Raw genomic sequence first — 16541 nt, forward strand, 5'->3', positions numbered from 1 at the left:
TCAATAATAGAATGCATATTCCTACACCAATGCTAGGCTATTAACATTAATTATTATTAAATAAATATTTAACAATGCTAGGGCAACAGAAGTATGAACTACATCAGTGAAAGCAAAAAAAGTATATGAGCAATACGAAATTGATGGCTCATACAAGTAAATAAACCAATGCAGGCAAACAGTGGAGTCCATAGGAGAAATTTTTCTCCAGAGGTGAATAGGGAATCGTTTCCTTGGTTTGTTGGTCTTTTTTTTAAGTAAGTAATTTAAGGGTACCGAAGGCATCATCAGCTTCTTTGTTACAGATGAAAAATATCATAATCAGAGGAGTTAAAAGAGGAAGAAAGCAGGAGGGGAATAAAATAGAAATGTTCATGAACTTGTAATGAAATAACATAATCTATGTACCTGATTTTTTATAACAGGAAGCAGAAATATCTGAGTGCCATATAATTACTGGGAAGAGAACTCTTACATATTAAACTGGGTTTCTAATGATGGTGATGATAGCAGGAGATGCAAGATCCAAAAGTAAAATGTAATGAAATGTTTCAGAAAGGCTGTGAGGAGAAACTCTTCTCAGTGTTGGAGTTGTTTATAGGAGTGAACCTATAGGAAAAGGTGAATGAGCTCTTCTGGTAGATGAAAGCTTCTGAGCAACCACATGCTACATTATGAGAAACAAATATATTGCTTAATTGGTTCCTATCACACATTCTCTTAGCAAATTAAACTCCTGAAAGAGTTTAACACGCATTCCTGTTTTTGAAACAGATTCACTGGGAGTACAAAATAAATGTATCATTTCAATAAATATATTCCCTACTGGGGAGAAGGGGGTGCAGTGAGTAAAAACTGATTGGGGGCATTCTCTTGGATTTATTTCCATATTTTCTAATAAAATTATTCTAACTAAAATAAATCACTGAAATATGTTATTTACTGATAATTTCTAATATTTCTTCTTCAGAAAATACCAATCTGCTAACTCCTTCACTGTCTCTAAGGTAACAGGTTAGTATTTATTTCTTACAAGCTCACTACTATGTTCTTTCTAAATAGCACACATTTATTTGTTTGTGTTTTATTTTCTTCAGTTCAGGCTATCACCTGTGAAACCACAGTGGAACAACTGTGCCCATTTCAAAAACCAGCCTCACACTGTCCAAGGTAAAGTTCATAAAATGTTATTAATTTGAAGTGCTGCTCTATTTTCTGCCATTTACTAATTAAGTTATCTTAAGTTGTTGAGAAAGATGACAACAGTAGCTGTAAAAATGAAGTAAAAAGTGTTCAAGTGATTTTTTTAGTCTTTCGTCTCAGTAGAAGGCAAGGTAGGTCAAGATGATCTGCAGGATTTTTCATTAGGAAAATCTCTTTTTCTTTTACTCATTAAGATCCTGTTGCTAGTCTTAGTGAAATCCTTACACTAAAGACTGTATAAAGGTGTATTTTTATTTTTTCATTGTCCTTTATTATATGTATACACATTGTTTCAATTTATTTACCTGTAAAATAGATACAATAGAAGGATAAAATTCAGAGAATTATCATGGAAGTTACTAATTTGTTTGGGAGTTCTGGAGAAACTGGATTTTTAAAAAAAATTGAAATATATCTGGTTAAGGTGTAAGGTCTGGTCTGCAGGTTGGCTTTAAATATCTGTGCCATTTCTTTGAAGTCTGTGTTTTAACTCTTCGAAAGGTGCCTGTACCGCAATATTTTGACAAAGGAATTTGGTAACGGTTCCTAAAACCGTAGATGAGTCAAAGGTAAATACACTGTAGCATGATTTACCACAAATTAAGCTGGAGATATCCACAGGATTACTTTCATAGTAATCCTACAGCCAACACAGGAAACAAGTACAAAGCCAAAACTGCTAGGAAAACATCCCTTCGTGTAGCACTTGGGTCCATGGACTTACTTGGTGTTTGGCTGTGACTCCTGGCCTTCTAGCTGGAAGATGTGGAGAAGTAAGCTAAGGAGTGGAACACAGGAATGGATGGGTACAATCTCCATCTTCTATCTTTCTCTTTTTTTCTTCATTATTCAAAACTGAAGGTAGCTTCGTTAAGAGAAAAATAGCTTTTGTCTTTAGGAAAATGAAAAAAAAGAAATACAAGGTTAAAAATTTTGTCATTCTGATGTATCAACTTAAGGAACTCCACAATGGCAGTGATTCATTCAAGATTCTGTGCATGCTCTTAATTCTGAAAATGTAGTCTTGGGAATTATGAGCAGTAGTCATCTATGGCATTGATTACACAACCTCATTTTTCCCTATTGCTCCCAACTTATAAATCAGCAGGTCTTCAACATTCCTGCCCAAAATACTTTCCCGACTCTTACCAGCATGTTTTAGTTACCCATCTGGCAAGACTTGAGCATGCCTAAGTGATTTGACTACCCAAATATTGATTGGAGCCTGGATAGCATTTTAGAGAAGAACGCTTGCCCAGGGCTGCCCTATGTAGGGTGGCTCCATTCCTCAAATGAAATAGCTCAGAGTAGACCTAGAGCCAGCTGATGGTTCTTGTTTATAGCATATCACAGTTAGCAAACAAAATGCTGACACCTTCTGTACTGCTCTTAGCTTCCCATGTGGTTTCCCTGTGTATTTTGAAGCTATAGAAGACATCAATCACAAAGTTTTTCTCAAATGTTAACAAAATGCAATTAATAGTGTTTGTTTTAGTAGGTTTCTGACCTCCCAGAATCAGCTAGGAGTCTCACTACTTTCCTAGGTTTATCATTCTAGCCATGTATACCAATGCTCAGCTTCACTGTAAGTTGCTAAATTGGCTGGTGTCAGCAGGTCATCAGAACCAAAGCAGGTCCTCAGTCAGATCTGCCTCTTCTGAGAAGGTATCTGACTGTACATTTTGCATGGGGCACTTAGAAGCAGGTAAATTATAGAATAATGAGCAGGCTCTCTTCTCACTGACTTTTCTACTTGTCTCACATATATTGAACAAGAACACCATCTGCTTATCCAAAAGAAAGAAGACCAGACTTGTTAAAGTATGATTTTAAGCACTTCATTATGGACCTCAGCACATCAGCAATGTTTTCACCTGTATGGTCATAGCCTCAAAAACTGACAGCTTTTAAATAGCATTATAGACCCATATGTACAGACAATCAACTTGATTTATACTTAATAATGCTGTTATTGAATATGATATATTAATCCTCTGACACTCTTCCTAACTGTATGTGGTTTGTTTTTGATCTTTCAGGGTGTATTGTCCTCACAACTGTATGCAGGCAAATCCACACTATGCCCGTGTAATTGGTACACGAATTTATTCTGATGTAAGTATAGGGATTTACATTGTGTTATAAAATCAGATATAAAATTCAGTGAAAAAAAATTATAATTTTAATATATATTTTTATATAATTAATTTATATAAAATGATATAAAAATTATAAGATAGAACATTGATAATTTTTCTCCTGATTTTTTACACAATCTTTTAAAAGTTCTTTTTCAGAAGCTCCCATTCAGGTTAGCAGTAGTCAGATGCTGAAGATATGGAAAGTTACTTGAAAATTAATTTTAGGTGTCACTAGTCTCTGGACCTATAATTTAAATTTTTTATCAAAATTTCCACTGTTCAAAATTAGCAGTGTATACTCATTTAAACTCTTGCACTTTAGATCCTGATGCAACCATAACTTGTCAGACTATACAAAAAACTATTGTTCTTAAAAATAAATGTCCACAGTCTCATTATTTGAATATTTCTTACTTACGTGGATAGTTAAGTATTTGCAAAGAGTTTTGATGTATTTATGTAAACTTTCTCACGCTGTCATATTATTTTAACAGATTTTTTTGTCATTTTGTTTGCTAGTCAACTTTTTTCCCTGTCTTTTCTTCAGCAGGTTTAGTTCTGAGGTGGGTAGAAAGTCTGAAAATAAATTTCTAAATTATGCCCCTCCTTTGTCATGTCTCCTATGGAGAAGCAAGGATGTAGTGTCAGAGAAAGCAGTTTGTATTTTTGGCAGTAAGCTCTAGGGTTTAACTGTTTTATGGATGTCATAAAGAGTAGTGTGGCAACCAGCTGGGCCAGATGATGATTTTCATTTTTACTAATTCTTTGAAAAGTGTGAAAATAATATGGAAATATTTACACCTCTGCATTTTGAAACCAACTGATGTCTATTCGATTACCTGTTACTCTGATTACCTGAGTGTCTTGTTGAAAACACTCGTCCTGTCATGAGTGTGAATAGTATTTCCAGTTTAGAAAGATAATTGATTTGTGAACTGGATCCTTAATGTGTATAAAAAGGGCAGTGAAAATAGATTTAAATGCAAGTCCAGTTTGTGGAAGATTATTTTCTTTCAGCTTAGTGGTTGAAATTAAGGGCTACAGACAAAGTTTCCCAGTGACTTAGAAGAGACTGTTGTAGGAGAAAGAAGATATGCTTGGGTTTAACCTTGACAGGAGGAAATCTCAGAATATGTATTTTCTTTGGCTGGAGAAGTTAATTAGTGTTACAGAGGTATACTTTAAAATTATTTTGGGTGTATTATGTCATTATTCATCTCCATTATATAGAAATGTGTGCAGCCATACTGCTTTAGGAAAAAACGGACATAAATAGAGGTAAAAAACAAGAGATGGGTGTCTTAGCAACTTCAGATGCTACTGCAACATCATAGTAGATATTTACACTGAAGGTGCTGTTCTAGATTACATTTTTAGTAGTTTTTAGTACAGAGAATATCATGGTAAAGGAGATAAATAGGTATCTTCAGAGCAGAATTTATTTGAATTTTTTAGTGTGTCTGCCTTACTTCTTCCAGGGGCTAGAGACCAACAAATATCTTTTATCTAAAGAGTTTGATGGAGTTGTATAATTTTATACCATTTGAGGACTTTAGTCATGCTCATTTTTGCTTTAGTAACCATATGTGGAAATATTGCCTGAAACTTTTGCAAAAGTATTCATAATTCTCTGCTATGGTAAAATATAGAGATATGATGTAGAAAGCTATTAAATAGCTCCATATTCCTATGATCCTTTATCCTATTATAAAGACACTTGTGGCTTAAATGCCTTTGCAAAGTAATGCTATGCTGTGTTAGATACAGGTATTTGTTGAGTATCTGTAGAAGGAAAATAATTAACTTGTTATTCAGATCCCATGACCTGTTAAAAATACTAACAAGTTTAGGAGTGTTCACAGCACAATAATAAAGCACAGCTGTATAATGCTGCATGAAGTGTTCATACTAACTTAAAATACTGCCTTATATATCCTCTGGAATTTCTTCATCAGAATTAAAGAAACAACCTCAAATCTTTGAAGTTTTCCAGAAAGTGACATAAGGATGCTGATGTAAACCCCATATGATATGCTGAAATTTGTTGTAGACATAGTGCAATCCTGTTTCCTTTTCACATATTCCATTCAAGTATCTTCCCTTCACCTTTGAAATGTGCATTAGCCCAGCCACACTTGATTGGTCCAGTTATGGTGCCAACCTTAACAATGGCCCCATCCTTTGCTGGAGACAGTTTCCAACAAGTAGTCAGCCTCCTCTGTCAAAATCTCCATCCCTTGACTTTTCCCTTCCTTTTTACTTGACTAGAAACTTCCAAATAATGTTGGAACAGCCAGTATCTTAGCAGCCCTCAAATGTAATTATGAAGATATATCCCTATCTCATGATGTAAAGGGTGTAGCATTTTGGTTACTATTATAGAGGTGAAAAAGCTGATCTTTCTTCTCCCCAGTTGTACCTCTAGCGTTTTTTTATATCTCCACTGGGAACTGCAAAAAAAAAGCTACTGCTGTGTTATTGTACTAGGAATGAATAGTATTCTTGTAGTTCTTCAGTGTGGTTAATTGCTTGTAAATATCATCTTTTATTTTTTCTGAATGTAATCCTGTATTGCAGAGGCCATTTTTCCCCCTGGGTATTTGAAATTGCACATGATCAGTCTACTCTTTAGTTATTCCACAGTATGGATAAATAAGGGGTGCTATAATCTTAACAATAAGGCATCTATTGCTGTTCAGGGTAGAACAAAAGTTTTGCAACCTTGGGAGGAGGAAAAGTACAGAGGGGTATAAATGGCATCCTTACTGGCATGTTCAAAAACTGCACCCAGCGGTGTGGAAAGAAAAACTGTAAAGCATCTTTGCAAAAGATTATTTACATAAATAATTTCAGATCTTTACTGCTTTAAATATTGTAACATTAAAAGACAAACTATATATGAGCGAACCTGGCAATTCCTTTGCTTAGAGTGAAAGTAGGAAAATCATTGCTATTTAAAATTCCTGATTTTACGTAGTATTGAGATTGAAAACGGCTACGATAACATATATAAATTATTCCAATTATAACTGGAAGAAATGCAGTTTTTGTTTAAATTGTGGCCTGTTTGACCAGTTATTTATATTTATATTGGCTAAGTTTTTTTAAGGTTACTTGTGGAGAAACCTATTGCATTGAAAATTTTTTCTGCCAAAAAAACTTGTCTCTAAGTGAAGGTACACTGAAGCTGGAACTGCACTTTGCTATGCTATGTTTTAAAGATTGGAATCTGGAGTATCTAAGAAGTTTCATTCTTCTGACAGTTATTAAAATGCTGAAAGAGTTACAGAGTACTTCCAGATTAAATCAATTATTTAAATTAACATTATCAAGACTGTCACTGAGGATATGGTTTATTCTTCATAGGTTCATGAGGGGAATTAGTGACCAGAAAATAGAGGTTTCAAGCAGCTATAAGTGCTGTTAACTTCACAGAGAACTTTCATTTTAGACCTCTATCTTCTGTCTAATGCTCACATTATATCCTTCATCTAATTCGCTTTTAGTATTTACCTATGCCTGGATAGAAAACTGTGGTGCTCCCTTTAATTATGGATCATTTCACTGATGTTTGAGTTTTTGGCTGATAGGTCCTTTTATTTTGAAAGGCTGAAGAATTCAAACATGTTCCTGAACTTTGAACTGAAATAATCTGAAAGAAATGATTTTTGCATCAAGGTGAAAGTGATCTGAAATATCTTTCAGAATTCCTATAAAATGGCCTAATTCCTAATGAAGCTGATTGAAATACTGTAAGACTAATAAAACTAGCTGTGCAATAAATAGAATTATTTTATGTTTCCTAGACTTGGTTTAAATACCTTGATTTGTCTTCCTCTTAAAAATGGTGAAATAAAAGGATGACTGCCAAGCCAATCTCTTCTTTCCCTCCTCAGATCTCCAGCATCTGCCGGGCAGCCGTGCACGCCGGCGTGGTCCGCAACCAGGGCGGATACGTTGATGTGATGCCAGTCGACAAAAGGAAGGTCTATGTTGCTTCCTTCCAAAATGGGATATATTCAGAAAGGTACAGAGCCCATTTGCAAAGGTTACACTTTACTCTTGACCTCGATTAGGTTCACAGTCTTGCATTGTGTCTGTTTGTACCTGGGGCAGTCCAGAATCCAAACAATCAGGCCACAAGGGGCGATTTGCAGAGCTTGTGTAACAGCAGCTGTGGTGGCTTTGGAGAAGCTGTGGCAGTGGAGCTGCCTGCCTCCTCTAAGCTCACACAACATTACCCTGAAAAGCTGCTTATGAAATAAAGTAAACCTTTTATTTGCTTTGCTGGTTCTGTTGCAGCTAACACAATATTTGATAAGAAAATTACATTTACTTCCTTAGGGATTTTTAAAAAATGAACATTAATGATGCAGCTTCGTTGATTAACATTATTGTTAACATAATATTAGCAATTTTCCATTAATGATGAAATATTCATTAATGATTTACACGGTATCGATCCAGTGATCCTGAATCATACTTAATACTCCCAACATGAAAATTCACAATCATTTAAACATATTTTTGATGCCCTTTTTTTAAAAAATAATTTGTTGTTAACAGTGTTTTTCTGAAAGACATGGAGATGCTGTGAAAGTTCAGTAGTTGTATTGAGTGTATTTGTGATGCATTGTGTGGTGATAACACATGGCTATATGTTGCAGCTAAAATTTAATCCCTGAAAGGGTTCTCCAGGTTCTAAAGGAAGAAAGAGAAATTACTTTAAAAACATTGTACCACTCTTTTTGTTCTGTAAAGCTAAGAATGTTTCTTAGACTAAAAATGATTGTTTCCTAGCCAGACTCTCAGATTTTCTGAGAAATATGAGTGGGGAAAAAACTACAGAAAGTTTCTGTAGAAAACTCAAAAGTAGGAAAATGTTGAGTGTTTTTGTCTTGTTTTTAATTACGGGTAGGAGAATGTCTTCTCTCTTTCTCTCAGACCTTTCAACAAATCTGGAAGCTTGTAAAATACAGATTTTCTTTGCTCAATGGATGACTTACTTTACATATTTTTTTACTTTTCTTTTTGATCGTCCAGTTCCTTAGAGTGCTTCCTTACTGAAACTTTTGTTCTTCATATAAATCTTCTTGAGTAGAGAGGCAGACAGGAATAATGTTGCAAATTTGATCATAATTTATACTTTATATCTAATATGCGTCTTCTATACTATCTATAAATACAAATTTTAAAATATGTATGAATACACATATATTTGCATATAAATACACATATATTTGCATATAAATCATATTAGTGGAGTTTGGAAGGTTGGCAGTTTGGAAAAGAGTCCCATGAAGCAGAAGATGATGAATTTTAAAGCTGTTGCTGCCTACCTGTTTCATTGTACCTTTCCTTGCTTCCACTTCCATTTCTCTTTCCTTCCCAGATAGTCTTCAGACAGGGTTTGCTAAAGAAAAAACAGTGGACCATTAAATAGGACATGCTGGACCAGCTTTTAAGGCAAAAATACTTATTCTATCAACATTTCATTGGAATTGGATATTTTTGTTTCTTTTCTTCTGAAGCCAGATATTTATCCATTCAGAAGGCATTCCCTTTGGTTTTGTTAGACATCAGATCTGTGTAGAAATCTATTTCTATTTATCGTATAAGCAACTAACAAACAAGTGATCTCCTGGGTCTGCAAGTTCTCTCCAAATACAGTTGCCAGAATATGAAACATAAAATGTATGTTTTCTCTATTTCCAAAACCCTTTTTGTATTTTGCTTCAATTCTTTAAACCAGAAACCTTAATCACAAAGGATTACTTGAACTTTTTTATGTTCTATTTTGTTCCTATTAACCTACTCGGGAAAAAAAATCTGAAATTTATGTAGTTTTTATTTGTAGCAGTTTAAAGAAATTCTAGATGGATAAATTAATGAGTTGTCACAAGAAGTGCTGCAGGATACTAGAATTAACAATTAAAAATTTTAAAAAGTTATTGGAGTGTTATGGTCTGAAAAAAATAACACAAGAAATGTTTTTATGTTTCAGTTTACAGAATCCTCCAGGAAGCAAGGCTTTCAGAGTATTTGCTGTTGTTTGAATCTAGCAAGTAAAACATAAAACAGGCAAGTGAAACCAGAGCACTTGGAAAAGATTAATACAGGCCATTCTTTGTGATTCCTTAAATTTGTATAAAGCTGTAACATTATTGTACAGAAGATGTATACTGCTTTCCACCAAAAAGTTTAAATTACATATAAATCTTAATGAAAACATCTGTAAAAATAAACATGGGAGAAAAATTCATTTGGAAATCTATAATGATATATAACAATACTTTGAATCCTGTGTTAAATATTGCTATATTTTCTTAGCAGTTACTCCTACAGTTAATTCAGAGCTCATAAATGTTCTTTGTTTTCTTCATCTGAATATATTATTATATGGTGCTTTATATATGCCACTAACAGTAACCTTAAAACTATACCTGAGGGAGGCCTGAGGTTTTATTTTCAATGTACATAAAAGAAGTCATCCCAATATTTTGATAAAATAAATCATGCCTTAAAGTAAAATAAAAACATATATAACTTTTGATGATTTAAAGTAGCATTAGCCAAGAAAGCATAAATGAAGAGCTAGATTGTTCTCAATTTCACACTAATCATAACAATTACAAACACCTATTTTGAAATAAAATGGGAAATATAAAATATAGGAAGAAACCCTGCGTTATGCTAGCATGTTTTCCTCTAAAAATATTCTTAAGAGACTGGGCCATTCATGTCTATTATTTTTAAAATAGATTAATACAATATTTATTGGAAGCTGCTAAGTTCTTTAGTTCAAATAACCATAATTCATTATGGCCCAGTCCTTCACAGATATTCCACTGTCTTGGGATGGATGTGTGAAACAGACATATGTAACCCTGAAGGATCTCATAAAATCTTTGTATTGAGAAGTGCAGTAACCTGGAATTAAGGAATAAGCCTGCAGTTCTGCACACAAACACATGCTTTAGTTTTGCCATGTAATTCCTTCAATTTACCTAAATTTGACTTCAGAAAAAATGTAGAATTGTACACAATTAAAAATATATGCAAGCTTCTAGCCTTGAACTGTACATGTTATCAATATGCTAAACATTAATATGGGAGTAAATGTTCAAAAAAACCAAAGAAAATAGTAACAAAGGCTAACCTTGCTCCTCATGACCTGGCAAATACTCCTGCAGGCCAGGAAGTATAGTGGTATGAAGCCCAGTGACAATTATGTCATTTGTTGCTTCACAATATTAAAAAATTCATTTATGGTGAACAGCTTGCTACATTTTAATTTTACCATATTATGGTATATGAAGAACATGTAGTGGTGATACTATGTTTCTTTCTATGAAAAGTGTATTGGTGCTTTAAGACTGAAAAGCTGTTAAACATTATTTTTGGTATATTTTGTTTCTGTTGTTGAATTTATTTCACTCCAACTTGTAAACTTTTTCATATTCTTCATATTTCAGAATACTATATTCTGCCTTCTCTTTTGCTACATGTACTACCTCATGTAGTTAGGCAAGCTTTGTTAGATTTTTTAATCTGTTTTGAATAAAATTAATTGACATTGTAAAAATACCTTTCACTGCTTTTTTTTTTTTTCTGGTCCTGATTCAAGAGAAAGAAATCAACCTAAATACACGTCTTTTATTGTATTTCTGACCTAAACATTGCAAGCAGCCATAATCTGAGGTTCTAAAACTGTAATGGCAGTTTAGATGCAAAACTTGCACTAACTGCATCAGAAGTCTTATGGATAAATCTCATTTTTGCAAGTTTTGACCCGGGTCAAATTGATGAGAGAGACAAAGAGTCTTTTATGTATAACCCTATTTTTTTCTGCAAGTGGCCTTTGAAAGAAGCTTTTATATAGATTTTGCAATACTGGCATTAACAATTTTTCAGGATTGAAACCCAAGTGCAAGTAGACTTTGATGAATAGACTGTGATGAATCTCCAAGTCAGTCAAAGGCTTGAGAAAGATTTGCATCACCTTTTCATAAAAGCACCAAAGCAGCGATGCAGGAAGATCTTGCATACATGCACTTGGGATTATCAAAACATAAAATGCAGTAAAGTCACCCTTGAAATTAAGGGCACACATAACTACTGAGGAAGGCTTTCAAAAGGAAACATTTTGATTGCCTACAACTGCACCTACTTTGGGTAGGTGGGTGTATGGAGCCCTTCATGGAAACACAATTGCCATACCGAATTTCTGCCCTTTTCCTCCATTTTCTTTTCTGGTGCCTTTTTTTGTTCTTTGGTGTATCCTTGCTTTCTCCTTTCTGTAGAGTCCAGCCTACACTTCCTGGAAGTTACTGTGCAATGGGGCAGGGGTGGACCCTTGGGGCCCTAACAATAAAATTTGTGCTTAGTGGGAGGAGAAAGAGAGATACCTCCAACACTCCATGTGTGAATAATTGCTGTGAGCAGCTCTACTGATGAACAGAGTGACAAGAAGACAGTTTCTCACCACCCTTTCTCTTCTCATATTCCATTGCCCACATTTTTTGAGTTCTGTTGCTTTCCCCCATGTGATTACTATCCTGTTCTTACCTAAATATTCCAGATAATACTGGCTTTTTGAGGAATTTTCTTTTGTATTTATTGTAAGTAAGAAGTTGTAGAAAGTTCCAAAAACTTCCAGAAGATTGTAGAGTGAGAGCTTCACTTTGGTATTTCTTTCTGCAGCAGAAGCAGTAGGCCAGATGCTCACAATTAATTCACACAAAGCCTGAAAGAATTAACTAACAGTATTGAAAAACTTGGAAAACTTGGCTGATGAAATGAAATACAGAAAAGTCAATTTTTAAATTCTGAAGAGTGTTTGGTTAACTGAGCAGTTTAAAAAGTGTGTTCCGAACTTGAAATAAAAAAAAAAAAGGATAATCAGTAAAAGAGTAAAGCTTACATAATGCTATTCATAATATTTGGCTTTCTTCTCAGGGAAGACCTAGAAATAGCCAACAAGAATTATTATAACTTATATGTAATGAAAATATATTAATACATTGATACCATTAATATATTAATACACTAATACCGTTCTTATAGTTGTCATTTATAATTTTTGGAAGGGCTAAAATCCTAAGAAATGTAAGTGCAGTCGGCCCTAAAAAGCATGTATGAGGCAGCAAAGGATACATATGAGCCTCTTCCTGCAGTCTTGTGTTTTTTCCTATAAAGACTTGCTTCATGAGGAATATTTTCTGAAGAATTGCTTAGGAATTATTTGGGGAGGAGTCAAGCATGGGTCATTTGCCTGGTGAGCTGTTCAGTAAGAACCAGTTGATGCTTTGCTTTGCTGTGCTGTGTCCCGTCCAGCCAAAGTAGCTGATCTCATAACTAAAGTGATGAACAGTGAAAGTGGTAACACATGATTATTTTAACAGTGGCTCATCATTTTGGGAGATATGGAAGGATACTTTGGCTTTAGGAAACTTGGGACATATAGTACTAGCTGGACATAATCTAAGGAAACTTAAAAACATTTCCTAAAATATGGATGCTGAGGAATTCTTATAAAAGGGTTCACAGACTTTGTTGTCTCTTGATTTCTGCATAGAGGACACTCTGATCTAAAATTTTGCATTAAGTGATTTTCAAACGAAGCCTGAAACACAGATTGGGATAACCTATGTGTAAGTTTACAGTTTTTTAACTGAAGAAATAGATTCAAGTTTTATGTAAATGTCAAGATTGTCAGCTGTCTGTGGATTCTCAGTGGATTTGAAAGAGGAAAATAACATCAGGTTTTTTTTGGCACGTATTGATAGATATGTTCAGAACAATGCATGATGCTTTACTTCATTTAGCAGAGATGTAACCAAGTTACTCACATTAACAGTGTCTTCTGTGGCAATTGCTTTTGAAGTATGTTTTGAATTTGGTTTAAAAGCCAGATAACCCAGATTCCTGTGAATACACAAGGGAGGGTTTATTTCCTGTAATTTCTGTAGTCATACAAAGGGCAAGATTTAGAAACATAAATATTTGGAAGTTACAAAGATTATTCATACAGTGCAATATTCTGTTCAGAAATGTATATAAATACTGTATGAAATACTGTAGTGTCACACTTCTATGGCTTAAGGGTTTTTATCACATCTGTGGAACTCTAGGGAATTATAGAAGGAGTGAAAAGCCTGAAGATTTTTGTTTCATTCAGTGTATAATATGCATCTTACAGAGCTTTAGATATACAAATGACAGCACACTTTAACACTCAGAAAATTGCATATGATTTTATAAAAACATGCATTTTGAATATGGAAAAAGAAGGCATGCTGTCAGTCTCAGCTTCAGCCTGTCTTTGCTGTCAGAAATAAATTATGGAAATAATAATTTATGTATGGTCATTATTTATATTATTGATATTATTGTTAGTAAAGCAGAAGTCCTTGACATGACAAGTGAAAATACAATAAAATGTGATTTCTGCTCCATGTTAGCCTAGGATGGTAATATGACACCTGAAATTTGTTATCAGCTGTTCAATGATCTGTGCTGTCTTGTTCATCTTAGCCTGTTTGCTGGAAGACAGATGCCTACATCATTAAACCATCATAACATCTTGTAAAAAGTGCTAATAATGAGTGTTAAATATTCAGAAGCTAGCAAAGCCCCCCAGTCAGATCAGCTTGGTATGATAAGGCACAGGAAAATATGAGAGACAGAAGGAGGAAAGCCAAGAACATGCAACCAAAATGGCCATGATGCTCCTATGTGTTACTATCTCCATCAATTACTGCAGTAATCACCCCAGTTATTCAATTCAATATCTGCCCCCAGTGCTCTGTCCAATATTGGTTTTATCTTTACTAACAATGGGATTAGTCTCTGAGGGTTGGCAGCAAAGCTGTTGGTTGAAAAGTGAGATACGCTGGCCAAACAGCACTATGTCTTAGTAGCCACACAAAAGAATTCAGTTGCCAATATCAGTAACTCTTGGGCTTTTAAATCTCCAAATTTAATTTAAAGCATAAGCATTTACAACAATATTAGCAATAATCTTGAAATATATTTAATATAAAGTCTGGTTATGCAATTTAAAAAACTTGCTTTGATGTGTTTGTAGTTATTTCTGAATGAATGATTTTCTATGACAATATCCGTATTAAGAATATGATCTTGGAATAAATACAAGAACCTGCTCACATATCTGCAAGCTGAGAAACTCAGAAGACTTTGTAGTAATACTAATTAGTTTTAGGATCCTCAAAAAATTAAAAGTGCTAGGAGATGTAGTAGGACTTCCAAACAACCTACACAGTTTGAAAAACAAGTACTTCAGTGATTATTCACTTAGGCTTGTTTATATGCAATGTAAATAGCAAGCTGGCTCTGACTTCTTATAAATTGCTGCTACTGTACATCCCAAAGATAAATTGGAAACAGTTGCTAAATAAATTTTCCTGTAGTCAGTTCAATCTTCATTCGTATTTATCTGTTGAAAACCATCTGTTTCTTGTTGGTGGTTGTTTGCCTGCTGAAGAACATGTCCTTTGGATAAGTATTTATTTCATTGTGTCAGAACAACTGCAAGACCTTTGAGGCTGTGGGCTGTAGTGAGCACAGAAATAGAGCAATCATTTTATGCAAAAGGACTTAGTCTCAGATTTTGGATTTAGCTCAGTTCAGTACACAAAGAAGTGCATTGTATGGATTGATTTAGTGCTTACTGTACAGGACGTGATAGTCCTATTCCAGCTCAGCTACAAAACTGAGCCAAGGAATAATTTTGTGAAACACTCTGAGCCCTTCTCTGTTATCCAATAAGAGCTGTGGGGTAAAGTAGATAGTTTTGCCTTTTTAAATAACAGGAATATCTAAACAGATGGGTTTGGTGGCTTATTAATAAATGCCCTTCTGCTAGTGATTGAGGGTTTAATTTGATTACTTCTTCTTCTTATAAAGCATTTTAAAGCATTTTAAATCAGTTTCTAATTTGTTATTGTTTTGTAATATGTAAAATTTGTCCTAAAAATAAGGAAGTCATACCTCAACTGAGATGCGCTGTTGCATCTAGTGCACAATAAAAGTATTGTTCTTTCTTTTCTGCTGATGCTTCAATTCAATTTGTAGTTTTCATTACATGTCCTGGAGAAGTACAGTCCAATCAAAATACCTAAATGTAATAAATAGACTTGAGGAAAATCATCATCTCTATCAAAGTTTCTCAGAAGACATTAGGCTCTTACTTACCTCGCATCAGTACAGCCCCCAAACAGCAACTCAGAACCACTTGTATAAAAATGTCAGTCTACAACTCCTGAGATGGCTGAGATTCCAACACAGCTTCTTATTTTACATAAGTCAAAGGCATGGAAAATGTTTAACAGGAAAGGTGAGACAAGTCTGCAGTAAAAGCTAGAATAGCTGAGATATCAAAGAATATGAAAAATGCCTCTTAAGGAAAGCAGGGCACTTTGATGTATTAGATGAATTGATGTGCTACTCATGATTCATGAGTAGAACTGGTAGGTAAAACAAAGAGTTACAAAGATATAAAACAAAGAGTAAATATTATTAAATATTGATCTCAATACCTTAAAACTGTCTGTTTACTATCCCAGCCTAAATAACCTTTAAGTAACATCTCAAAGCTCATTGGGTTTTTTTTTGGTTTGTAAAATTAGGCAAATACGGAGGTCAGAGGGGATGAGAATGAGAATTTTTCTGGAGTTTGACTGGTAAGGGGATAAGAACTTGGTGAGGTATACTGATGCACAAATGTCTGATGCAAATTTTCAAGTTCACTCACAAGTGCTCAAACTCTCAGAAAACAGTTTTCCTATAAGCTTTATTCTTTCCACCAACAAAACACTTAAATGGATATCCATCTGAGTTACACTTCCTGTTTTCTAGGACTGGCAGAAGAAATTGATTTGCAGTTAGTTTTAACAAATGTGGGTCTGAAGTAATTTAGTGAAAGCTATAAGATGAAATAAGAAATATCCCTCATTGTGTTTCAGAAATACTTCTTTATGCCTTGGAACTGCTTATAATACTGAGCTACAGTTCTCAGTGTTCTCTGAAATAAAGACTGTGTATTGCACCTTTAAGAACTATTCTAAGAGTCAGGTGATAGATGCCGAAGATGGGGTGGAGAGTTGTTTCTTTTATAATTTTGCCATAATAGGTTTCCCAAATTGCTTAGATTAGTTAGCAAGTACATCTTCATGT

General features: G+C 34.3%; 1 protein-coding gene across 3 annotated transcripts in view; it reads left to right on the forward strand.

Moving 5' to 3' along the window:
* Positions 1 to 10931, forward strand: part of CRISPLD1 (cysteine rich secretory protein LCCL domain containing 1) — a 37013-nt gene extending 26082 nt beyond the window's left edge. For 2 of the 3 annotated variants that reach the window (XM_014870693.2, XM_014870694.2), the window contains 5 exons: positions 971 to 1014; positions 1098 to 1170; positions 3243 to 3318; positions 7241 to 7371; positions 9349 to 10931. In XM_014870693.2, the coding sequence (XP_014726179.1) occupies positions 971 to 1014; positions 1098 to 1170; positions 3243 to 3318; positions 7241 to 7371; positions 9349 to 9400 (376 nt within the window). In that variant the 3' untranslated portion in view covers positions 9401 to 10931. The remainder of the gene's footprint in view (positions 1 to 970; positions 1015 to 1097; positions 1171 to 3242; positions 3319 to 7240; positions 7372 to 9348) is intronic. The other variant, XM_088176379.1, reaches the window with a different exon arrangement.
* The last annotated feature ends 5610 nt before the right edge of the window (positions 10932 to 16541 follow it).

The sequence above is a fragment of the Sturnus vulgaris genome, chromosome 1 (genome assembly GCF_052056855.1).
Source record: "Sturnus vulgaris isolate bStuVul1 chromosome 1, bStuVul1.hap1, whole genome shotgun sequence".
Classification (NCBI taxonomy): Eukaryota; Metazoa; Chordata; class Aves; order Passeriformes; family Sturnidae; genus Sturnus; species Sturnus vulgaris.